General features: G+C 37.7%; 1 protein-coding gene across 7 annotated transcripts in view; it reads left to right on the top strand.

Annotated features, from left to right (window-relative positions):
• NOX4 (NADPH oxidase 4) overlaps nt 1-27,141 on the top strand; it is a 168,117-nt gene that overhangs the window by 29,374 nt on the left and 111,602 nt on the right. For 5 of the 7 annotated variants that reach the window (XM_053925250.1, XM_053925246.1, XM_053925247.1 and 2 more), the window contains 4 exons: nt 3,496-3,606; nt 5,437-5,521; nt 8,624-8,721; nt 12,235-12,262. In XM_053925250.1, the coding sequence (XP_053781225.1) occupies nt 3,565-3,606; nt 5,437-5,521; nt 8,624-8,721; nt 12,235-12,262 (253 nt within the window). In that variant the 5' untranslated portion in view covers nt 3,496-3,564. The remainder of the gene's footprint in view (nt 1-3,495; nt 3,607-5,436; nt 5,522-8,623; nt 8,722-12,234; nt 12,263-27,141) is intronic. The other 2 variants (XM_053925249.2, XM_053925251.1) reach the window with 1 other exon arrangement.

Below are 27,141 nucleotides of genomic sequence, written 5' to 3'. Positions count from 1 at the left end.
TCTCACTTGGTACATATCAGTTCTCCTGCTGGGTTTTTTTTTTTTTTGTTTTCTTTTTTACTATTTCTTTCCTATACCTAATTCAATGCCATATGTATCTTGCTTTGATTAAGTATTTCAAAGTCATTCAACTCAATCTTTTTTTCTTTTTTATTGAATTTATTGGGGTTACATTCAGCTGTACAATTCTATAACACATCATCTATACACTGTATTGTGTGTTCACTACCCCAAGTCAAGTCTCCTTCCTTCACCATTTATCCCCCCTGTATTCTCTTCCATCTCCCCCAAACTCCCTTTCCCTCTGGTAGTCACCATACTGTTGTCTGTGTCTGTTTTGTTTCTTTTCTTTTCCACATGGATGGCCTCCTCATTCCTAGATGATGCCTGCTGTCACCCTCCACGTCTCAGTTCACTTTTAACTTAAGCAAGGAAGTGTTTTGAACCTTCCTTTGAGATCTCATGTTGTGTTACACATGCTCATACTCAGTATTTCTCATTCCCAGCATCGATCACTGTTACAATTTACATTTGATTATGTAACTATTTGATTCAATATCTGCTTCCCTACTAAAATATAACCATCCTAAGGCAAAAGTCATTTTCTGTCTTTAGTTCACTGTTGGACTCCTGGTACCTTGCAGTGTGCGCATATCACAGTAAATGTGTTGAATGAAAAATGCAAATGGCACACTTACTGTGAAGCACAGAAGAGAACATTTAGAGAAGGGATGGGATTCAGTGACCCTAAGGCAGTAAGTTAATTTTATATAGTGCCCGTGTATTTAAAACCTGGTTTTTCACAAAAGTCTTAAGACCTAAATATATTAATTTTACAGATAAGGGCATTTTATCCTTCTCAACTGTAAAGATCAGGACAGTTAACAAGATCAAGATTCAGTTATTAAGTGGCAGACTTGAGATAAGAAACCATGAGTTTGAGATTTTAGACCATCCACTGGATATGCCTAGATGCTATGTTCTTTTATGATTTGCTTCAAATGGCATTATTTTCTTAAAATTTTCTATGGGACTGCCTTGGTATGGGCTGCTATAACAAAATAACATAGACTTGGGTGGCTTAAACAACAAACATTAATTTTTCATGGTTCTGGAGACTGGGAAGTTGAAAATCAAGGTACCAGCAGATTCATGTCCAGTGAGGGCCCTGTTCCTGGTTTGCAGGCAGCCGTCTTCGAGTCGTCTCCAGACATACAGAAGAGGCAGGGCCCTGTCTCTCCCTCCTCTATAAGGGCACGAATCATAACATGGCCTGATTTACCTCCTGAAGACTCTACCTCCAAATACTATCACATTAGGGTTCAACATAGAATTTGGTGGGGACACAAACATTCTATCTACAGCAAGGACTAAGCTATGTTTTATTAATATCAGTCTAAAATGTATTTTCAGTTTAAAAAATTACATATGGAATGCTCAATTAAGTTTCAGAAACCTGGACAGGATTTTAACCACGAAAGTGTCACTGCCATCTAGTGACAACAAACCTGAATGAAACGCAGAAACTGGACTGGCAGGTCAAGGTCCCTGGGAAGGGTGAAACGCGTGATTCACACAGAGTGGGCAGGGCGCAGAACCTAAGGCGGTCACTTCTGTTTAGTGAAAGTATGAGGCAGCTTATTCTTAGGGAGGTCGTGAATGGACAATGACCAGATAAAACAAATGCGTGGTTTGTAGGGTGTCACCGGTAAGTGAGTGGGTGATTGTGCCACTGGACTGGGATCCGTCTCCGTTTTCCTCACTTTCTGCACCGTTTCTGAACGAGGGAATTGGTATTCTGGTAACCTAATGAAAAATTTTCATCTTAGTTTGAAGAACAAGTATTTTCTGGAAAAAACATACACGTGGAAATGAGTCCTTGGTAAAATTTCCGGTTACGTTTTGCAGCATCTAAAGGAAGAAGTGGAATGCCAAAATAAACCCCATCTATCCCAAGGGGACACTTAAAGCTGCTTTGAATTAAATTACTGTGTGGTTTAAGGTAAACACAACAATAAAACACTTCCAGACACACAAAAATATTTAGAAAATGAAGTATAAGAATTTTCTTTAATCATTGAACCACAAGGGAAATTTGGATACCTTATTTGTACCTCTTAAGTCCTAAATTTAAATATGACAGATTTTAGCTGATATATTTCAAATGAAGTATTATCCAGATACATTAAAATTGCAGGTAAAAATATCATGTGGGATCCCTTGAGTTAAAATTTTCTTACATACAGTTGCCAGATAAAAAGAGAGAAAAGTTATTTTGTTTCTCTGGAGGCCTAAGCAACAGAAATGTGTCACTTTCACAGGATAATAATTTTGCCAATTGAGGTAAGAAAATTATATTTAACATTTTTTCAGGTAGTCCAGAGACCTGTCTCCTTAAGGTGTTGAACTCATAGTGTAGAAGTAGCCTAATTGGAAATATTAATTACTTTTTATACGAGTCAATGGAAATTATTGCTTTCCTGACACTATTTATTACCTGTCCCCCCTTCAGGGACAGTATTTCATATGTTGACAATAAATACTATGTAACAGAGTTGCTGTTTTGCCAAGAGTTAAGCTGGAAATCTCGGGGGCGTGAACCATTTCATGATAAGAAAAGCATCTGACTTACACATATTTCTTAGCCAATATCCTTAAAATAGTAGTTTTATGTTTATTTTGGGAAAAGTATATGGACATGACCCCGTGTCTTGTTTTCATGTGATAACTACTCATGTGAAGTATGTGATTAGTACCCGCCAATAACAGATGACAGTCTGGCAAGAGTGAGTTGCCAAAAAGTATTGCATCAATACCAATGGGGATTGATGTTTTGAAAAATGTGTTGTGCAGTGTGGCTTTGATTAGCTCTGTACGGAGCACAGCTGATCTGGGACCTCTCCTAATTTTGGGTCGGGGTCGAACTCTAGAGTTGTGCTTAAGCCCGAAAGATGGGCAGAGTTACCATAGTAAGGTGAAGAGTTTAAAGGCAGGTGCTGGTGTGAAGGGGGCTGTGTGGAGGCTCAGAGTGTTCTAGAGAGAGAATAGCAACTGTAATTTAAAAATTAAAAAAATTAAATAGAACATAAATAAAAAGCTTTGTTTGAAATTCTCGGTACCTTGTCGACAAACGAAGCATTCAACAGTGCACCAGTGTGGAAGTGGAGAATACACCGAGGCTCTCTAGGGCTTTTGGTACCTAGAACAGCAGGGTGGGGCAGAACAAGAGATAGACCTTGTGGTGGAAGGATGTACTCAGATTATTATAACAGTAGTAGAAATGAGAGGTGACTAGCTCTATGGCAGTGCAGAGCAGAAAGAGACCAGCTTCTCTTGGGAGTTTTTGGTGAGAGGAAAGTGGAAGGTGTCATTCAAGACTCTCGAAGGAGTTGGCCTTTACCATGATCCTCGGAGGAGGAGCAGCAGGAGGTCTGCGCATGTTTGCAGCGTACTTTTGTCTCTGACTGTGCTTTGACCCTTGCCTTATTTGTTCAGCTAGGATTGTGTCTCAGCAGAGCCTCTGCATCTGTTCTTAACCTCAACTGCAGCCTTATCCTTTTACCCATGTGCCGGACACTCCTGGCTTACCTTCGAGGATCCCAGAAGGTAAGAACAATGGAATTCTAGTCACTGATTGCAGCGCAGAAATCAAGTGTAACTGTGGCATAGTTTTTACGGTCTGACTTTCTGCTAGACTGGTTGCTTCAAAGATGTCAGTAAAGACCATGTCCCCTTTCAAGATGGTCACCAAGCTATTTTAGATAACAACGTTAAAGGCAGAGGTCAATTAAAAAGTTAGTAATAGTGGCATGAAGCACTGTGCTAAGCACCTCACATATGTAATTGCGAATCCTCACAATGACTCTGCGGTGAGGTGTTACAGATAAAGAACCCCAGGCATAGAGAGTTTGTGTAACTTGAGGATCATGAGACTAGTGAGTGGCAGAGCTAAGATCAGTCCCAGGTCTGGGCTCCCTTCGCATGCCTCACTGAGATCCTGCTTTTCATTTAGTTCCATCCAGGTGAGCAAACACAAGTCCTAAGGCTATTGAGCAATACATAGATTGAGTGCCAGTGTTGGTGGCAATTTATCTCTTAAAGCACATAACCTGCTTTGAGCCGTGTAGGCTTAGAGAGTGTGTCTTGATTAAACAGTGATGTCATGTGTGGCTATTGAGTATTCTAAAATAAAGTATTTAAGTAAACAGTAGCACTTTGAAAGTTAAAACTCAACTGAATTTCTTTTGTCTTCAGTTATCCTTGTGTGTGTGTGTGTGTGTGTGGTGTGTATGCATGTGGTCATTCCTTTCTATGCTAAGATAGTAAGGCATTGCTGGATAGATACTGATATTTATTTATTTATTTATTTATTTATTTACCTTGATATTGATATTTTAAAAGGAGTTGTTAATGTGAGGTCACTTTAATGTCCTGTGAAGTTTATATGCCTGGAATTACTACAGTAAAACTTCTCAACCTTTTCATGTAATTGTATTTGGAAATTCTTTATCTTTAATATGTTAATTTGCGGGAATAACTCTTGGTTGCTTACCATTTTAAAATGCTAGGTTTTGATCCCTGTGGCTGGCCATTGACTTGAAGTAAAGAAAGAAAAGATAAATGGCAGGAAAAGAAAAGTACCCATCTAAGTCTCGCAGTATTTAATGCCTTAAAGGATTTTCCCCTAGTGTGAAACATAGGTATTCAAAGACGCTTGACATTTTCTTTTTCTTAAGATCAAGCAGGCATTTAAAACCATAAATGAAATTGCTTTATTTTTAAAAAGTCTTATTTTTTTTACTAGAAAAATAAATCATATACAGAGTCTGGCACCAATAATGCCCCTTTTTTACTACTAAGTCTTTTTTTATTACAAATTCATAAGCATGTAATTCTGTAACAGAACAATATCACACTGAAGCACACCATATGACATTTTAAGTGAAATGTTCAAATTAAAACTATAAATCATTACACCCATATTATTACCCTACTAACCACACTTCAGCAGGCGTTACTTCTGCCGGACCCTGTATATAGTGAAATTTAAACATTCCAGAAATATGTGAAGTAATTAATGAAGGTTTCCCCTAATATTACTCTGCCAGAGCAACTGCGGATTACAACTTGGGGTAAATGCCTACTGCTATATTAACATATAATTTAAGCAATATAGGATTTGTTTTATAACTTTTTTTACCTAACAATATATCTTGTACATTCTCTACATCAGTAATAAGTCTTCTCACATTCTGTATAATGGTTTGAGTGCACCATTGATTAGACATATCATAATTCATCTCACTACTTCTTAATTTATAGACTTCTGCCATATTTCTAAAACATTAATATTATAAACAGCGCTATAGTGAAAAGCTTTGTACATATATCTTATTTACTGTGTCATTTTTACAATATTAAGTGATTTTTATTTAGGTTGCAAGCAGGAGAACGAGAAGATTGTTGGATAAAAGCAGAACATTCCATATAACCTGTGGTATTACCATCTGTATTTTCTCAGGTGAGAAAACCAAAAGAGGTGGAATAGTATGTTATAATAACACATTTTATAAATGCTATTTTTCCTATTCTATAAATTATTATTGCCACCAACTTGTGATTTTCTTATGTAGCTTAATTTTCTCTTTCATGGTTTTAAAGTGAGTTGTCTAGTGGTGCTACAGAAAAAAGGTGTCTTACAAGATGTTTCTTATAAAATGTTGGCCTCCAAGCTGATAATGATTTTTCTAAAAGTAAATAATTTCATGTAAAAAATTGGAAGAAATAGACTAAAAGTTTTTAAGCTCTACTATAATAGTATGATAAGAGTTTAAATGCATCAGAATTAGAATGCAAAATGTAGATTTGCTGAATATACCACTTGAAATTTTACTTGATAAATGTTTCTTTGATAATAATATTGAATATGGGGCTAGAGGAGCACATATTTCAAAAATTTGTGGGAATTTATCCTGCTCAATTCCAATTTAAAATATAAAGTGAGAATCTTTTGGTTTTTAAGAATCATATTGTACACAATGTAATATCGACTCATGTTTCACATAATTGTACCCTTGAAACCTTTATGATTTTATTAACCAATGTCACCCCAATACAATTTAACAAAAAAAGAAAGAAGAGTCAATTTAAAATAAATTTTTATCCTGAGCATTTATGTAATACTTAAAAAAATTTTAGAACAGAAAGTAATCAACATATTAAGTACGTGGACGCTGGAGATGGATTGTCTTCGTTGCCAGCCGCTCTTCTGCCTTTCTGTGTGACGTGCAGATGAGAACATGCGTGTGAAGTTCTTAGGGTCGAATTTGTTATTATAATTTACAGTCCTAGGGATTAATTATCTCAGTGTCATAGCCGCAGACACTTTTATCTGGTTGTTTGTAAGACATTTGGTCTGGATATTTATGTAAGGCCATTTTAATCAGGAGTGTTTTAATATAGCTACTACCAAGATATCATTATACCTTCAGCTTTTAAAAAATTGCTAAGTATTTCTTTACTGTTCTGTTTCTGAACATCTATCTTCCCATTGGTAGTTCCCACCTATGGAGGGGAGAGATGGAGAGAGGCTTAGGGATGGGATTAGAACTCCAGTGCAGCTTGAGTCTGGGGATGGAGTAAGAGTCCAGGAAGAGGTGAGGGCCAAGGGTGTGATAAGAGTTAGGGATGGATTAGAGCTAGGAAAGGTGAGAGGTCAGAAATGGCAGAGGATCATAAAATGTTGGCATTTATAACTTGATTTTTTCTGAATTTTTTGTTGCATCCAAATATTGTAGTTCATTTGGGGAACAACCAAGAGACTGAGACAGTACAGGGTATTGCCATGAATGAGCGTGTTTTCCAGGGGGTCTGCATTCTGCCACTGGCTACTGGTTTGACCTTGGCTAAGTTACCTTTCTCACCTTAGTTTTCATGTCTGTAAAACAGGTATGCATTTATCTACCTCATTGTTTTATTGAGAGAAGTAAATGAGAGAATAGATACAAAGAGCCTGGCATAGCTTTCTCCCTGCTGACTGAAATTAGAATCTCTGGATTCTTTTGACCTAAAAGGCCTTTTAAAGAAGGTGAATGTACTCGTTAAGCATGTATCTCATACAGCTCCCTAGGAATTTTATTTAGGAGAATTCAGAAAGAATGACAGTTCCACTTGAGGAAGCCTTTACACTGTTAAGCCATAAAGTATGTAGTTAACATATAAACCTTTAATTTTAAATAAACATTTTTACTAGGTATTTTTAAAGTGGTGAAGCTATAGGACCCAGACAGTTTTGCTTAAATAATATTTTATACCTGTGCCAAAGTTGAGTGTCACCTAAATATCCTTTGCTTTATTTCTTTGAAACCTGGTTCTTGCTTGTTAATTAACCCACTTCTAGTTTCCTGTTTACTTTTTAGGAGACTCTCTTCCTTCTTCTCACTTGTTCACTGGCAGGAGCTTATAAATCCTTTAAATAATTTTTAGGTTATTTAGAATTCTAGTCCTCCTCCCTCACTTTAATTTATCTTTCTGAGTAATTCAGAACTTTTGGTTTCTCTATATCTCATTTGCTAGGTTTGAGGGGGTTGCAAAGCTTTCTAATTTCTAAGCCATGTCTTCTTTTGAGTCAGTGCCTCTGTGTATGTGTATAAACTCTAATGATTTACTAAGCAATTTTGGATCACTTATCTCTTTAAGCCTCTTATTTTTGTCATTTTATAGAGAAGTTACTTGAGGTGTTGGTAGGCAAGCAATACAAGCCAAGAAAACAGGTTCCCAACTAATTATCTGTTGTTCTTTCCCGTACATTATAACATGCTGTTAATTCAAACCGCATTTCACCTACAAGAAAAGGTTGGAAAGGAGGAGGGCATTATAATTCAATACACAAGCTCATTTGCTCCTTCCTTGTCCAACCTCCTCAAGATAATTTTGTCTTTTCCTTGACATGCCAACATGAATTTGTCTTCGACTCTTTAGTGATTTTCTAAAACTTCTTTTATCTTGTATGAGCTGAGTCAGTTGAGCACTCTGTTTATTGTGCCATTGTACACAGATAATTAAATGGTATTTATTATTTTCCTGAGTGCTCGTCACATGGTTACCAACACTTTTGCCATTGGGTTTAGGACATTATGATTTAAATTTATGGATTGTGAAAAATTTTCACCAGTTAAAAGCCTTTCAGTGAGCCTATATATTAGAGTGGTGGTGAAGTGTACAAGACACATCACAGATTTGGAGTTATGGGAGAGGGGACAAGTGTGGAGCATCTAAAACATCCCGGAGCTGCTTCAGTAAATAAGTAAATGCCCATATTATTATATTGCTGCTTTTGTAAGTGTATGTGCGTGTGCACATGTGTATTTTTTTCTAACCTTGACTTACTAGGGTTATTGTATTCTAGCCTTTGAAAATTCAGTTTCTTTACATTGATTTTAAATGTGGAAACTGTATAATATAGATTGTTTGTGTCTTTAAAACTCCCCTTTTAAATTTTATATTTGATTGCTCACATAGCCGTCAGAGTTTGGCCCTGTGTTTACTTAGAGAGAGGACCTGGCTCTCCTTCCTAGAACGTATCGGACAATCCCTCTGACTTGCACTCTGTGCGATTCTGCAGGGGTGCACGTGGCTGCCCACCTGGTGAATGCCCTCAACTTCTCAGTGAACTACAGAGAGGATTTCGTTGAACTGAACGCAGCAGCGCACCGAGATGAGGTGGGTGGTCTCTGTCTCTTTGTGCTTTCACTGGTTGTGAGACGACTAATGAGGGCTATGATTTTCACAGAAAATGTGTACCTTGCTGCTTCTTTTGAGTGCTCTTAAATGCAGTTCTCAAGTAGAGTTTTATTCCTTTTCAATTGGAAGTATAGGTAACTACTATTTCATAGTGTCTCCTGCAGAAAATGGGAGTTCGGAGAGTGTCTACTTTTTATTCTGCCGTGTTCAGATGGTTGCCACTCAGACTTGCCTTCTGCCTGCCAGCAGCTCTCGTCCAATTCCTTTTGTGCAGTGGATGGAGACTGTCGGCAGTACCATTCCAGGGTACAAACCCAGCAGTAACTCAGATACTGTGCCCGGGGGGGGGGGGGGGGGGAACAGGGCAGAAGAGCAGGCTGACAGTTTGAGGACCCTGGATAATCATTTTATCTGACTTAAAAAATATTATTGAGTTTTAATGGTTCATTCATTTTGTTTTGTTTTCTTTTGTTTTCAATCCTCAAAATCGGTGACCTTGAGCTGAATTTTGTAGCAGGCAATATCTGACTTACGGGTGCTTTTCTCCACATGGAGCTGCCCCTGAAATGAAATTCTATGAGTAAGGTGCCAGGCCAGAGCCTGATGAACGTCATGAGCACAAACCTTGTTAGGTCTGTGTTGCTCAGTGCTTTCAGCCTGTCGTCAGGCTGCCCTTGCTTCGAGACGAGACTGCGTTAGAACCCAGCTGCTCTGTTTGCCATTTGTCCCGAACCTTGTCCTGTTCTGCTGAGTCTGGTAGTGATTTAATAAGATTATTCCTCATCTTCTCCCACTCCACTTTCTCCTTCATACATCACCAGACTTGTCTACACTAATACTGCTTATGTGGTTGTCCTGCCTCCTGAAACAAAACAGAAAGTAACAACAGACAGAAACAAATTACAAAATCCACATAGCAAGCAACCTTTGATAAATCCTTTGACTATACTGGTGTTTTTATTATTTATTTATTTATTCCTTAAATTTAGTTTAATTTTTAAACTTTTTTGGTTAATATTTTTAGTGTATTTTTCCATTACCATTTATCCCCCTTATCCCCTCTTCCACCTACACCCACCGCTCTCACCCTCACAATCCCCACACTGTTGCCCATGTCCATGAGTCCTTTTCCTTTTTTGCTCCATCCCTCCACCCAGAGCTGTCAGTCTGTTCTCCATCTGTGAATCTGTCTCTATTTTGCCTGTCAGTTCAGTTTGTTCATTACATTCCACATATGAGTGAAATCATACGGTATTTGTCTTTTTCTCACGGTCTTGTTTCACTTAGTATAATGCTCTGTATAATAGTGTATTTGAAAACACCGTTATGATTTAATTGATCTGGATTGGGGTCAGGCATGGTTGTTTTTAAAGCACTCACCAAGCGATTTTAGTGTGCACCCAGCATGAGGAAGCACTGGGAAGTCCAGCTTCTTAGCACACCAACGGGAGCTCTTCTCCTGCGACGATTTCGGCCCAGGGCCTCTGCTTCCCCACTTAGCACTGCCTGTACCCAGTGCTCTGTCCTCCTCTGCAGTTTCCTTTTCTTAACCTTTCCTTCTTTGCTTCTGTCTTTTGTTTTATAATTCATGTCTTTAATAACTATAATGCTTATATGACTTTAATGTAGTATGCTTTTGCTTAATATTTCAATACTATTGGTCATTAAATTTATTTTATTTTGAGAGGGGGTTATGCTCAGTATAAAATAGTTTAAAATTCCCAAGTGTATGAAAAGTGAAATCTTTTCCTCCAAAAATAGCCACAGTTAGTAATTTTATGTTTTCTCTTAAGATGTTTTAAGTGATATTATATGATAATTTTTCCTTAGCAATTTACTTGTTTCCATAAATATATGTATGTGGCTTGCTATATCAGAAAGTATAAATAAATCCTATTCCCACTATATTAATAGGCTATAGTTTATTTTTAGCCTTTTCCTTATTCACAGATGTGTAGGTTGATTTCTAGTCTTTGTTATGACCCACACACCAATAAGTGACTTCTTTTGTACACTATAGCTAGGCAGATTCATAGAAGTAGAATTTTGGTTTCAAGGTTATGCTCACTTTTAGTTTTAATGAACTTTGTTAACTTTCCTTTCAAAAAGGCTTCACCAGTTGACACACTTCTATTAAGTTTATTAGAGTGCTTATTTCTGTATCTCACTTAAAAATATCGATCTGATGGATGAAAAAGGTAACTAATTATTTTACTTCCCCTTTTCTTTATTTCCTTCCTTCCTCTCTCTCTCTCTTTTTTTTTTCCTCCGTCTCTGGCAATGTGCTATGTAAAGAGGAAAAAATATACACAAATTGCAGGCATAAACAGATATTTTCTTTACTGAATTGTCTTTGAAAGTGATGGGTTTGGCCATGCACCTTATTATCCCTTTGTGCTTTCACTCTGCCTCCTCCAGATCTTCAGCGACCCATCTTCCAACTGGCGATGGTGGCACATTCTTCATGGTCTTCCTGAATCTGCCTGATCTTGTCATCTGTGAAACTGTGTCTTACTCATACTTTCCATCTTTATTCTATGACAATAGTAATTGTTACATCTCCGAGTTTCCATAGCTATTTATTCCATTTTGTTCAGCTTGTCTTCTATTTTTAGTAGTTCTTTATATGCTAGATTATTCTACCGTATCCTTTAGCCAGATATAGAAGTCATTTGACCTAAGTCAGATAAAGAGCTATGCTTAAGCAAGTGGTCCTCATTCAAGGGCCCTGAAATTGTGTCATATAAATAGCTTCCTACTTTGTATATACCTGGCCTGATCCTAGACTCAATGGAGGCATAGGAAAGAATTCAAAAGTTGAACATTATTAAGCATCATTAGGATGAAAAATAAACTCACAAATATCCTGGGGATTAATTTAAGTTTCCAGAAGGTAGAAAAGCATTTGACTAAGGTCTATTGCACCATGAGAGATGTAGTCTACTAAATAAAACACTAACCATACTAATGTTTTCTATTTCTGAGTAACAGGAACCTCTCCTTATCTGTCATCACCACTTTTTACAATACTTGAAACATAGGTTCTCAATTAGTATTCTGTGCACTGAGTTTACAGTGTACAGCTCCTCCTGTATATTTTATGACTTTTGATTCCCACTGTTTTAACACATTGTAGGTGCAATTTGGTAATTGTGGTATTAATGTTTCTACATTATAGCCAAAATATTGAGTTTCAGTTTGGTCAAAGGGTGGGCTTCAGGCCACTGCCCCGAACTTATAATTAGCCATTACGATTGAAGCCTACACCCTCTGACTCCACATCTAGTGCTCCTCCTTTCTCACATGGCTAGACTTCTCTGAGTTGGGTTTGTACTTTTTATAATCCCTTTTAGCATCGTGCGGCCATTAGGAGACTTGAGTCTTATTTCCATTGGGAGACTACATAGATCTTATACCCAGCCACATTTTTTGTAGAATTTTGTATCATCGATGTTTTATCTTTAGTCAAATATTTTTCCCCTTTGTTTTCAGGATCCCAGAATTCTTCTCTTCACGAGTGGTAAGTTGTTATTCATTGCTCTTTTCTTAAGATTCAGGAACATCTTGGAAAATAAGCCTCATCAAATTTTATAGCAATTAGATATATGTTAAAATATAAAATATGAATATTTGCACATCAGAACAAATATTAGGAGTTCAAGTGTAAAGTTGCAATGAAAACAGAGAGTCAAGGCAAACAAACAGTTGGGGTTTGGGTGAAGAGCAAAATAAGTAAATGCATTTGTCTTTTATATATTTTCCCAATGGAAGCAGCATAATGGCATACGCTCACTGAGGGCCTGCTTCGGCATGCTGCGGGGCAGGTGCTGTTGGAGATGATACATACGCAGTAGGTTCCTGCCCTCCAGGGGTTGGGAAGGAACACCAAGCACTCTGAGCATCAGTGTAGTTCTTATACTTCAGTATTTAGAAGGATATTTTGTAATTTAAAAACTTATATAAAAGAGATGAAACAATCATTAAAATCATTTCTTTTTCTTGAAATATGTCTCCCTTGTTATTGTAATTTACTTTTCCTTCTCAAGCATGTTGTCCGTGAAATCTTGGTCTAGACTGTTAATTTGTTATTCAAAGCACCTTGGAACATCCCCAAATTTTGCCCTGATGTTAGTAAAATTTGTACCAAAATTCTTCTCTTTTTAACCTTATACTAATGAAAGAAGAAAACTTTCTTCTATTTTGGAGGATTTTCAGCATGTATTTCAGTGTTTGGGACAAGTAAGTAGTTGAGAGGTCTCTAAAGACTTGGCCATAGGGATCAGAATTGCATATGGGACTGAGGCGTGGCCCTGTCAAATGCATTGTTTTTCTTTTCAATCAATTTTATGATGAAAAGTAACAAGAAATCAGATGTTTTTCTCCATCCGTGTCACAGCTGTATGTTTAGATTTGTAAAGTATATTGTGTCTCTGTCTTATGATATTTGCCACTTGCAAAGCATTTCAGTTTTCTCTTTAGGAATGCTGCTTAGTTTTGTTTACAACTTTGCTCATTGAAAGCAGACTTTTACTTAAGCCTTAAGAAATGGATGAGAAATAGAAAGGAGAAAAAGCAGAAAAATGAAACCTTATGTATGAGTTAATGTATTTTTTGGTTCATGTGAATTAATTTAAGAGAAAAAATAAGAAATCTGTTCTGATATTATTTTCTACAGCACACAATATAGTTGAAGCCATGGAACATTTGAGATGTTTATAAAAGTTTAGTTTACAAAGATATAAAAAAATTTCTTATATAACAAAGATACTGCATTAAGAAACTTAATAAAATTAATATTTCCATATAAACAGGTGATCTCTCCATCTAAACATAAAGCCCCATCACCTTTTCTCTTTCCGAGAGATTCCCATGACTGATGTTGGACTAAGTAGAGATGACACTTAAAAACACCAATTTCCTGGATTCATCCTAGAGGGTCTTGTGGTGGGAACTGGCAATGTGGTTTATTAGCCTTCCCATTTACCTTGGGAGCTCCTGTTTTACCCTCGTGGAGCATCTCATCATACTCTTGAGCATAACTTCTCACTGCCACCTACTCTCTTGGCTTACTGTCTTCTTATCACCTGGTCACCTCCTGCTCAACCTTTTATCTTCAGCCGACTTGCACAAATTCAGCTGCCATGCTCCCCTCCGCCCCCCGCCCCTGATTCCACTAGGCAGAGCTTGCCCTTTCTTTGTCTGGATTCCTAAAGATACAGAATAAAAATACTGTGTTGCCAAATAATTTATTTCCTCACATATACCGTCTTTTCCACGTGAATATGAGCATTTCCAGGGTGGGGCAGGGCTGCCCCTAGGACATTCAAGGCCCCTGGCAAATATTTTTGTTCTGTCAGTACAAAACCACTTGCATCGCCCCAAATCTGCATGTCAGCATTATCTTAATGGCCCAGTCTACATCATTTTATGAAAGCAGGAGCCATCTACTTCCTAGGTCTTCAGCTTGGAATACCTGTGGGACCCCCAAGGTATGAGTCTAGAGCTCCTTGGGCATCTGCTTGACCCCACTGAATAGTGGCAGGTGGGAAAAAAGGCAGAATCTAAGGATAGTAATGGGATGAGTGACATAGTTTTCTATAAAGACTTAAACTAGCTAAGCTTTACTAATACATATCTGGTTAAAACTGTTATAGCTATCACTGAATGTCATCAGACATAGCACCTAGGAAAGACTAAGTTCCTGATGAAGGAATCCAGCACGCATGTGTGCTCTCAGCTGTTCTCGTGAGAAAGAATTTTTTTTATTAGTTGACTTGGTTCTTGGATTTTAGTTTATTTAATGTTACATAGTCTTCTTTCTCTTTGTCTTTAAATTGTTTTCAGTGTTACCTATATCTGAGAAATTAAGATAGTCTTATAGGAAATAAAGCCTGTGGCAGTACAAGTGACAGAAAATATGGTAGTTAGACTCACTAAATAAGTGTTAAAAAATTCCAATTAATAACTTAGAAAATAAAATAAGTTTAAAAGATGGGATTACTCAAGCATTCATTGAAAAATATTTACTACATATTGCCAAATTTGCTAGTACCTCATATGATGAGAATAAAATGCACACTATTTAATTCTATTAGAAAAACCCTCATAAACAAATACATTTATGTTTCTAGTTATGTTAGAAAAAAACAGGATAAGGACTACAAGATGGTAAATTTCTGACCATGTCTGGGTATGAAGGAAAATGATCTCAGTTTCATCTAGAAATGGCAGTATAGTGAAATTCATTTTAAAGGCTACTTATTAATGAATCTAATATGCATAGATAAACAGCAATAGGAGTAAACATTCAGACATGTCTTTTACTAAGGAAACAAGTACAGGTTTTGCTTCATAGCTTGAAGGATTCAAAGAGTTCACAGCGTACTTCACTTTGGCAAGTAACTTTGCCCAGTGAGGCTAGACTAGCCCAACAATTTTTAACCAGGACTTCCTGACTAGTGGAATATGTGTAGGAATGGAAGCTAATATACTGGGGATTTAGCCAAGCTGTTATTTCACGGTAGATTAGGGTGCCCTTTGATATACATTCAAAAACACTTAACACTTAGCTGTTTTTTATCAGATGCCCTATGTTGCAATAACCTGCACACCCTGTCTCCCTGACCAGAATGGGATCTCCTGGTAGGTGCCCAGAAAATATTTGCTGAATGGATAAAAGCCACTTGTTCAACTATGCTACTTGATGCATAGACCTTCTCTACAACATCCTAGGTAATTTGTGGGCCAGATCCTATTTGTTTAACTCCAGTGACAAAATAATCCTAACTTCTTAAGGTATCACCCCACCCCTTCTTTTGGACCACTCTAATTGCAATATTTTTTTTATTGCTAATTATAAGTAAGTTTTTCTACCTCATTGACCTGAAGTCTGTTACTTTTTAAATTATAAACTTTGGTCTTTTTATACTTCTGGGAGATAGAAGAGAAAAACATAAATTCTTTACATAAAAGATAACTTCATAAATCTGAAAGAACATTAAAAAACATTGAATTGATTCACCTTAGTTTGCAGATGAGATTCAGTGAGATCCCAGTTTGGCCTGAGGGGTGGTAACCGGATTATAATGCCAGAATAAACACGTCATTGGTCAAGTGGTCTGGGGTTTCTACTTCCTCTTCAAGTGACTGAAGTCACCTGTCTCACCCACCAGCCTCATCCAAGTCTTTGAATATTTTTTCATGTTCTTCTCTAAAACGAGTTCTCCAGTTAAATATTCGAGGAAATATCTGTTCAAATTTAAACTGGTTTCTTGCCTTTTGGACTTCTCAGAGACTTTAACACACTAGCATGCCCTGTGACTTCTCAAGCAATGGTTACAACATCTTGGAGTAATAGAAATGAATATCCCGAAGAATTAATGTTCAAGTAATACACTTTGGAAATTATGCCGCTATTCTAAACACACTCAGTTTTTTCAGGTGTTCCCCTGATGAAGTGATGTGCTAACATTCCATAACTAATCTTGGCATGTTTAGAACCACATAGGAAGCCTTGCATGTAGACACAGCAGATTTTAATGGAGCTCCAATAAAATTACAGAAACCACAAATATTATATTATAGAGCCACCTGGGATTCTATCATTTTTATTTATTTAGTCAAATAAGGATTTTTAAAAAAATTACTTGAAGTTTGAGAGAACTTTTTTTCTTCAGATGTATTAAGTTATAAAGATAGAATATTAAATTATACATATGTAAATTATACTATTTTATTGATTTTGACATGTGTTTATAATGTAAAACTATGACCAAAATCAAAATAACAAATATATCCATCATTCTAAAAAGTTTTTTGTAGCCTGTTATAATGTATACCATCCTCTGCCCCTCCTAGCAGCTAAGCTGCTTTCTATCACTAAAGAATGGTTTGAATTTTTTAGAATGTTATATAAAAGGAACCATAGAGCTTATACTCATTGGGTTTTCTTTTAGTGGGTCTGGCTTTTTTCACTCAGCATAATATTATCAGTTTTGACATCTATGTTGTTGCATATATATATATCAAAGTTCATGGTTTGTTTATTTTACCACTGATTACTTTTCCAGGTACAAATATTAGTACCATTCAATTGTTTATTGATCGTACTATTCAATACCAAGTAAAATCATTTATCCATTCATCTGTTGATGAAGATTTGAGTTGTTTATAGGCATTAACTTTTAAAATGTAAAGTGGCTATGAACAGTTCTGAACATGCCTTTGTGTGAATGTTTCCTTCTCTTGGGCAAGTATCTTGGGAGTGGGAAGGCTGGGTCATTTTGTAGGCATGCTGTTCTTTTTAAGTAGTATTTTTCTGTACTATTGCTCTTTTAGAGTGAACTAGTGTAGTTCTCATGCTCTTCTCTTACCCCTCAGAAATAAGTCCTCACCTGGGGCAATGGGAAAGATGATGGGAAAGGGTGTTCCCTGGGAGAGAAGTGGAGAGAAGAGAGGGTTTGGATTAGGCACATCAGGGAAGTCAAGTGCTGTTAGGCTCCCAAATCCGTGTATTGGGAAGAATGAGGAGGAAGGAGTACTCTTTGGGTACTCTTATTCAGTACCAAAAGACTAATTCCTTTATTTCTTATTTGGCCCTTTACATGTTCAAACTTACTTCTATTGTACTGAGATTTCTTTCTTTCTTAATATTATATTGTTTATGCTATTACAGATGTCCTAATGTTTTCCCCTTTGCCCCCCTCTACTCAGCCCAGTCTCTGACTCCTACAGTCAGTCCCCACACCGTTGTCCATGTCCATGGGTCGTGCATAAATGTTCTGTCACTAGTCCCTTCACCTGCTTTCAACCAGTCCCCACATCCCCCTGCCCTCTTGTAGCTGTCAGTCTGTTCCATGTTTCTATGCCTCTGATCTATTTTTGCTCATTAGTTTATTTTGTTCATTAGATTCCACTTATAATTGAGATCATATGGTACTTGTCTTTTACCGACTGGCTTTTTCACTTAGCATAATAGTTTCCAGTTCCATCCATGCTGTCAACAAAAGGTAAGAATTCCTTCTTTTTACTGCTGTGTAGTATTCCATTGTGTAAGTGTACTACACCTTTTTTATTCACTCATCTACTCATGAGCACTTAGGCTGTTTGCACATCTTGGCTACTATAAATACTGCTTCTATGAACATAGGGGTACATATATTCTTTTGAATTGGTATTTCGGGATTCTTAGGATATATTCCCAAAAATGGATTCTCTGGGTCAAAAGGCAGTTTCATTTTTAATTTTTTAAGGAAACTTCATACAGTGACTACACCAATGTGCATGCCCACAAACAGCGCACTAGGGTTCCCTCTTCTCCACATCCTTGCCGGCCCTTGCTGTTTGTTGATTTATTAATGATAGCCATTTTGGCAGGTGTGAGGTGATATCTTATTGTGATTTTGATTTGCATGTACCTGATTGCTAGTGATGTTGAGCACTTTTTCATACATCTGTGGACCATCTGTATGTCCTCCTTGGAGAAGTGTCTATTCATGTCCTTAACCCATTTTTTAATTGAATTTGTTTTCCTGGTGTTACATCGTATAAGTTCTTTATATATTTTTCTCATTAAATCCTTGTCCTATGTATCTTTGGCAAATATGTACTCCCACATAGTGGGTTCCCTTTTCATTTTGATTATGGTTTCATTAGTTGTGCATAAGCTTTTTAATTTGATGTAGTCCCATTTGTTTATTTTTTCCTTTGTTTCTCTTGCCCTAGGAGATATATCGACAAAAATATTGCTACACAAGAGATCTGAAATTTTACTGCCTATGTTTGCCTCTAGGATTTTTATGGTATCACAACTTATATTTATAAGTCTTTTATCCATTTTGAGTTTATTCTGTTGTATGTTGTAAGTTGGTGGTCTAGTTTCATTTTTCTTGCATGTTTACCAGTACAGTTCTCCTAACACTATTTATTGAAGAGACTGTCTTTATTCCATTGTATTCTTTTGCCACCTTTGTCAAGTATTAATTGACCATAAATACGTAGGTTTATTTCTGGGCTCTCTATTCTGTTCCATTGATCTATGTGTCTATTCTTATGCCAGTACCAGACTGTTTTGATTACAGTGGCCATGCAGTATAGTTTGATATCAGGTATTGTGATTCCTCCAACTTTGTTCTTTCTCAAGATTGCTGAGGCTTTTGGGATTGTTTTTGGTTCCATATAAATTTTCAGAATATTTGTTCTAGTTCTGTGATTTATACCATTGGTATCTTGACAGGAATTGCATTGAATCTGTAGATTGCTTTGGGTAGTGTGGACATTTTAATGGTGTTAATTCTTCCAATCCATGGACACAATATATGCTTCTACTTATTTGTATCTTTCTCAGTTTCTTTCTTCAGTGTCCTATAGTTTTCTGAGTATAGGTCTTTTACCTCCTTGGTTAAATTTTTTCCTAGGTACCTTATTATTTGTTGCAATAGTAAACTAGATTTTTTTTTTAGTTTCTCTTTCTGATAGTTCATCATTGGTGTATAAAAATGCTACTGATTCCTGAGTATTGATTTTGTATCCCACTATTTTACCAAATTCATTTATTGGGTCAAGTACTTTTTGGTAGAGCCAATAGGGTTTTCTATGTACAGTATCATGTCATCTGTGAATAATGATAGTTTTACTTCCTCTTTTTCAATTTAGATGTCTTTTATTTCTTCTTCTTGTCTGATGACTATGGCTAGGACTTCCACTATTATGTTGAATAAGAGCAGTGAAAGTGGACATCCCTGTCTTTTTCCTGATCATAAGGGAAACACTTTTACTTTTTACCCATTGAGTATAGTGTTGGCAGTAGATTTTTCATATATGGCCTTTATTATGTTGAGGTATCATCCCTCTATTCTACTTTGCTCAGAGTTTTTTTTTAAATATATTTATTGATTATGCTATTACAGTTGTCCCATTTCCCCCCCCTCACTCCACTCCATCCTGCCCACCCCCTCCCTCCCACATTCCCCCCACTATAGTTCATGTCCATGGGTCATACTTATAAGTTCTTTGGCTTCTACATTTCCTACACTATTCTTACCCTCCCCTTGTCTATTTTCCACCTATCATCTATGCTACTTATTCTCTGTACCTTTCCCCCCCTCTCCCCCTTCCACTCCCCTAGTGACAACCCTCCATGTGATCTCCATCTCTATGGTTCTGTTCCTCTTCTAGTTGTTTGCCTAGTTTGCTCTTGTTTTATATGTAGTCGTTAATAACTGTGAGTTTGCTGTCATTTTTACTGTTCCTATTTTTGATCTTCTTTTTCTTAGGTAAGTCCCTTTAACATTTCATATAATAAGGGCTTTGGTGATGATGAACTTCTTTAACTTGACCTTATCTGAGAAGCACTTTATCTTCCCTTCCATTCTAAATGATAGCTTTGCTGGATACACTAATCTTGGATGTAGGTCCTTGCCTTTCATGACTTGGAATACTTCTTGCCAGTCCCTTCCTGCCTGTAAGGTCTCTTTTGAGAAATCAGCTGACAGTCTTATGGGGAGTCCTTTGTAAGTAACTGTGTCCTTTTCTCTTGCTGCTTCTAAGATTCTCTCCTCCTGCTTAATCTTGGGTAATGTAATTATCATGTGCCTTGGTGTGTTCCTCCTTGGGTCCAGCTTCTTTGGGACTCTCTGAGCTTCCTGGACTTCCTGGAAGTCTATTTCCTTTGCCAGATGAGGGAAGTTCTCCTTCATTATTTGTTCAAATAAGTTTTCAATTTTTTGCTTCCTCTTCTCCTTCTGGCACCCCTATAATTCGGATGTTGGAACGTTTCAAGATGTCCTGGAGTTTCCTAAGCCTCTCCTCATTTTTCCGAATTCTTGTTTCTTCATTCTTTTCTGGTTGGATGTTTCTTTCTTCCTTCTGGTCCACACCGTTGATTTGAGTCCCAGTTTCCTTCGCATCACTATTGGTTCCCTGTACATTTTCCTTTGTCTCTCTTAGCATAGCCTTCATTTTTTCATCTAGTTTTCGACCAAATTCAACCAATTCTTGGCCCCTTGGTGCTGGTTCCCGAGTGGGTGGGCTTGTGCACGCCCTAGGCCCCTGTGGGTCTCTCCAAGGACCTCTCCTGTGAGGCTGGGAGTCTCTCCTGCTGCCGCCCCAACCCCCAGGGGCATTTTCAATCAGAGGTTTGAGGCTTTATTTCCCTGCGCTGGAGCCCTGGGTTGCTCGGTCTGCTTTGCTCCCCGCTGTTTGTCCGGTTTATCTGTGCACAAACGTGGGGCTGCCAGGTGCTACCCGCCGCTCTGCCTGCCCCATTCTCCACCACTCTGAGTCCAGCCCTCTTGGTTTATCTGTGCAGGAATGTGGGGCCGCAGGGTCTGCTAGTGGTCAGACTGCCTGCCCCATTTGTCCCACACTCCGCCAGTCTCGGTCCTGCCACAGCAACGCAAGTCCTCACCACCCCAGCTGCCTGTCTCCACCCCTCCTACCGGTCTGGATGAATGTTTATTTTTTATTTCCTTGGTGTTGGACTTCCTTGCCGTTCGATTTTCTGTCAGTTCTGGTTGTGCGAGGAGGCACAGTGTGTCTACCTACGTCGCCATCTTGGTTCTCCCCTTGCTCAGAGTTTTTATCATAAAAGGTTGCTGGATTTTATCAAATGTTTTTTTCTGCATCTATTGATATGATCATGTGATTTTTATCCTTCATTTTGTTTATGTGGTGAATCACATTTATTGATTTGAAAATACATACCAACCTTGCATTCCTGGGATAAATCACACTTGTTTGTGTTGTATGATCTTTTTAATGTATGCTGGATCCTGTTTGCTAATGTATTGTTGAGAATTTTAGCATCTATGTTCATCAGAGATATTGGCCTATAATTTTCTTTCTTTGTTGTGTCTTTACCTGGTTTTAGAATTAGGATAATACTGGCCTTTAAAAAGAGCTGGAAGTCTTCCCTCCTCTGGAATTTTTTGGAATAGTTTGAGAAAGGTGTTAGTTCTTTGCACGACTGGTAAAATTCACCTGAGAAACCATCTGGTCCAGGACTTTTGTTTGCTGGGAGTTTTTTGATTACTGCTTCAATTTTGCTAGTTGTTATTGGTCTATTCATGTTTTCTGCTTCTTCCTGAATCAGTTTTAGAAGATTGTATGTTTCTAGAAATTTATGCATTTCACCCAGGTTGTTCTCTTTCTTGGTTGTCCCATTTCACCCAGGTTGTCCTATTCCTATGTAGTTGTTCATAGTATTTTCTTATAATCCTCTGTGGTATCAGTTACTTCTTCTGTCTCATTTCTGACTTTATTACTTTGGGTCCTCTCTCTTTTCATCTTGATGAGTCTGGTTAAAGCTTCATCAGTATTGTTTATTTTAGCAAAGAGGCAGCTCCTGGATTCATTGATCTTTTGAATTTTACTTTAATCTGTATGTTATTTAATTTCTATTTGTTATTGATTATTTCCTTCCTTCTATTCACCACAGACTTTGCCTGTTGTTGTTTTTCTAGGTTTTTTAGGTATAAGTTTAGATTGTTTGTTTGAGATTTTCCTATTGTCTTTATGAAGGCCTATAATGCTATAAGGGTCTCTCTCTGGCTGCTTTCGCTGTGTCCCATAAGTTTTGGGTTGTTGTGTGTTCACTTTCATTTGTCTCCTTGTACTTTTCTTATTTCTTCATTGATTTCATTGATAATCTATTCCTTATTTAATAACATGCTATTAACCTCCATGTATTTGAATGCTTCTGAGTTTTTAAATTGAGGTTGATTTCTAGATTCATGCCATTGTGATCTGAGAAAATGCTTCATATGATTTTAATCTTATGGAATTTGTTAAGACTTATGTGGTCTGTCTTCAAGAATGATCCATGTGCACATGAGAAGAATGTGTATTCTGTTGTTTTCGGATGAAAGATTCTGTAAATATCAATTAATTCCAATTGATACAGTGTGTCATTTAAGGTCACTGTTTCCTCGTTGATTTTTTTGATCCATTGGTGACAGAATAGTGTTAATATTCCCTACAATGACTGTATTACTGTCGTTCTCTTTCTTAAAGTTCTCCAAGATCTGCTTTATATATTTAGGTGCTCGTATATTGGGTGCATATATGTTTGCAAGGGTTATATCCTCTTGTTGGATTGATCCCTTTAGTATTATGTAGTGACCTTCTTTGTCTCTTGTTATGAGCTTTGTTTAAGTCTATTTTGTCAGATATAAGTATTGCCACCCCAGCTTTTTTTTGGTCTCTATTTGCATGGATATCTTTTTCATCCTTTCACTTTCAGGTTGTGTAAATCTTTTGTTCTGATGTGGGTCTCTCATAGACAGCATATATGGGTTATGTTTTTTTTAAGATTTTATTTATTTTTAGAGAGAGGGGAAGAGAAGGAGAAAGAGAGGGAGAGAAACATCAGTGTGTTGCCTAGGGGGTTGCCTCTTGTGCACCCCCTACTGGAGACCTGGCCTGCAACCCAGACATGTGCCCTGACTGGGAATCAAACCGGTGATCATTTGGTTTGCAGATCCACACTCAATTCACTGAGCTACACCAACTAGGGTGGGTTATGTTTTCTTATCAACTCAACTACCCTATGTCTTTCGATTGGAGCATTTAGTCCATTTCTATTTAACACTATTATTGATAGGTATTTATTCATTGCCATTGTTTTGTACCTATGTTCTTCTCTCTATTGCTTCTTCTCCTTAAAGCAGTCTCTTTAACATCTCTTCCATTGCTGGTTTTATGGTAATGAACTCCTTCAGCCTTTTTGATTTTTGTCTGAGAAGCTCTTTATTTTGCGTTCATTTTTAAATGACAGACTTGCTGGATAGAATAGTGTTGGCTGCAGGTCCTTGCTTTTAATTTCTTTGAGTACTTTATGCCAATCTCTTCTGGCCTCAAGTGTTTCTGTTTGGAAATCAGCTGACACCTTCATTGGAACTCCCTTGTAGGTAACTAACTTTTTCTCTTTTGTTGCCTTTTAAGCTTCTTGTTGCCTTTAAATTTGCCATTTTAATTATGATGTGTCTTGGTGTGGGTCTCTTTGGGGCCGTCTTGGTTGGGACTCCATGCTTCCTGAATTTGTGTGACTTTTTCCTTCACCAGATTAGGGAAGATTTCTGTCATTATCACTTCAAACAGGTTGTTTTGTTTGTTTGTTTGTTTGTTTAATCCCTTGTTCTGTTTCTTCTGCTTCTGGTGTCCCTATGATGCTGATGTTGTTAGGCTTCATGTTGTCCCAAAGTTCCCTTAAACTATTCTCATTCTTTTTTAATCTTTTTTCTTTTTGTTTGTATAGTTGTTGTTTTTTTTACCTTGTCTTTCAAATCACTAATTTGATCCTCTGCTTCTTCTGCCTACTTTTAATTCCTTCTAGTGTATTCTTCATTTCATATATTGCATTCTTCATTTCCAACTGGGTCTTATTCATAGTTTCTATGTTCTTTTTCAAGCTGATGTAATTCCTGCTAAGATCCTTGTAGTTCTCACTAAGTTTCTTGATCATCCTTATAACCATTACTTTGAATTTTATGTTTGATAAATTGCTTGCCTCGATTTCATTTAGTTCTTTTTCTGGGGATTCTTCCTTTTCTTTTGTTTGGGGTTGTTTCTTTGTCTCCATATTTTAGCTGTCCCCTTTTGTTCACTTCTATGTATTAGATTGATCTGCTTTGCCTCCCTGCCTTCATGGGGTGGCCTTCTGTGGTGGGAGTCCTGTGGGACCCAGTGATACAGTCTCCTTGATCTCCTGAGCTGGATGCTTAGGAATGTTCCTTGTCTGGGTTATGTGGGCTGTCCTGTTGTATTTGTGTCTTGATTGGCGTTGGCCTGTTGATTGATGGGATCTCCTCTCCAGTTGGCTGAGAGACTCAACCCTCAGCACATCTTGTATGCTGTTGTACAGGTACTGACAGAACAAAACAAAACAACACAAAAACAAAGCCAGAACATGTACCTGCCCCCCCCCCACCAAACAGCAGCAAAATCAATGACAAAGAGCAAAGAATAATAAAAGCAAAAGAGAAATGGAAAAGTAATAGAAAAAATAATATGAGAAGATCAAAGGAAAGAAAAATGATTATGTGAGGAGAGAAGTAGGAGAAACATTGAGTAAGGAATAGAAAGAGGAAAATGGTAAAAAAAAAAAAAAGAACAAAGAAAGAATAAAAAATAAATGGAAAGAAGGAATAATGGACTAAGAAAAAGAAAGAGTAAAATAAGACATGTAAAAGTAGAAATAGAAAAAAAGAGAAAATAATAAAAAGACTTTGAAAAAGAAAAAAACAAAAATAATGAGAAATACAAGGTGGAGGTTGTCTCAGTGGAATTTAGTGCCCGCCTGCTGGGTTCTCTTTGGATGTGGCTGCGATGTTTTCTGAAGCTGGCATAAGCCAATGTCAGATGCTGTCCACTTGCAGCCCTCAGAAACCTGTTTGAAGCTACAAGTGATCCACAGTTTGTGGCTGTGTCCTCTGGGCTTGGCTATGCATGGGGTGGGCCATGCTGCTCTGCACGACTGGCTTTTAACAGCACAAGGCCTGGGGTGGATCAGAAAATGTCCCAAGGCACTGCATGAACTGCCTCCACCTGTCTCTGCCTTCTGTCCTTCGGTCAGTTTTAATGGGGTCCCTGACCCAACTGTTTCTGAGAGGGCTTCTGGTGGAGTTGGGAGGATGGGATCTCTTGGAGGTGCTGATTAGACTTCAGGGAAGATGGTGGGTGTGTTCCCCTGCCCTTGAGCGCAGTGTCTCATCCTGTCCCAGATTATTTCCCTGAACTCAGCAGGCGGAAGCTTGTAGGAGGAAAGTGGGTGGGGCCTCCAGAGCCCAGACTGTGGGTCTGCCAGAAACCAGGAGGATGTTTCTATGGCTCTCCCATGAGGGGGAAGCTCCAGTCTGGTTCCCCAGCAAAGTGTATGGGATGGCCATGCCCTAAAGCCAGTCCCTGACACCCCCTGAATCTCCCTATGTTGCTGTTTCCTCAGCAGGGGTTAAGATGCTCTGTGGGGGAAAAAAAAGATGCAGTGTTGGGTGCGCAGGATTTCAGAGGTTGGGGCAAGTGGTATCCTACAGGATGGCATAATTGCTTTTCCTTTGGGACGGGCTTGCTCTTCTCACGAAAAATGACTGCTGCTGTATTGAGGTATGTCCTGGCACAGGAATCCCAGCAACCACTTCCCCGCATCTTTCCCTAGTGCCTCCCACTCCGTATTTTCCTCTCGTAATTCCAGTCCATGCCACCCTCCCTTTAGTGTAGCCCAAGGTGAGTGGCTGTGGACAAAAAAATCTGTGCTTTTACCCCAGTCTAGAGGTGGTTTCTGTCCATCCTGGGTTAAAAGTCTCTTCGTTATATAGTCTTTGGTTGTTTATTTCAGGTGGCTGTTCCCCTCTTTATTTTTATTTTTAACTTGGTTCTGGGAGCAGATGCAAGAAAGATCCTCCTACTCGGATGGCCTCTTGCAACCAACCAGCTGTACTGAGATTTCTAATTTTTTTCAATGATTCAGAATTCTCTGGAATCCTAAAAATGCACACCTCTATTGCTCTTATATTGTAACCAGCTTGTCTGCTTCTGCTAGCAGCTTACAGTCCGTGATGGCCCTTCTGTTTCATATATGGTTCCTTGGCAAGAAGAGAATTGGGGTGGTACCTATACTTCAGAGACAGAATTGTTTCATTAGGTTTTCCAAGAGAATTTAAGATGTAATCTCTCAGCTAGGACATTTGGGAGTTACTGTTGCTTGTGATTTTAAGAGTAATAAAAGTAACTTATTGACAGAATATTTTACCTGGTAGTAAAAAGATAATAGAAATGAGACTATTTTGATTTTAGCTCTTGTTGATATGGCATATGAGCTACTCATTTTAGACATGCTGTACAAGCTAACACCAGATTTGTAGCAATCAATCACGTCAATATTAGTTTTAAAGCTAACGTGTTTGCACATTTTAGTTTTGAAAAAATAAATGTTATGTCATATCAGAAGGACTGATTTCAGCATGTTTTCCATACTACTGGAAATATGTCCGCAAGTGTTCTGAAGACATCAGCCCTGATTTTGTTCTTGAAGTTAACTGTTTTGTTCCACAGTTGAAGTTGTGGTTTTCAGGAAGCTTTAGGTTTTATTTATTTTTTAGACATTATTCAAGATAATTTGGCCCATAAGAAATTATTTGGAATTAAAACTGAAAGAGCTACTAGTTCCATAAAAGGGGGAAGAGGAGAGCAAGGGAGTTTAGTACCATGGTGTGGAAAACCAAGCCCATAAGTGTTAAACGTCAAACCTGTGCCATGTATTAATTACTGACATTTCGTATAATATGTACCTATGGAAATACATACATATTCACCATTCTGAGTGGAATATTTGCAAATATAAAAAGAAACTCTTCTGTTAAAGGTAGAAAAGACTGCTTTGCCTTAAATATCTTAAAATGTACTAAT

Source organism: Desmodus rotundus, chromosome 5 (assembly GCF_022682495.2).
Source record: "Desmodus rotundus isolate HL8 chromosome 5, HLdesRot8A.1, whole genome shotgun sequence".
Lineage (NCBI taxonomy): Eukaryota > Metazoa > Chordata > Mammalia > Chiroptera > Phyllostomidae > Desmodus > Desmodus rotundus.
The sequence above is the reverse complement of the archived record's forward strand: the minus strand, read 5'-3'. Positions and strand labels throughout refer to the sequence as shown.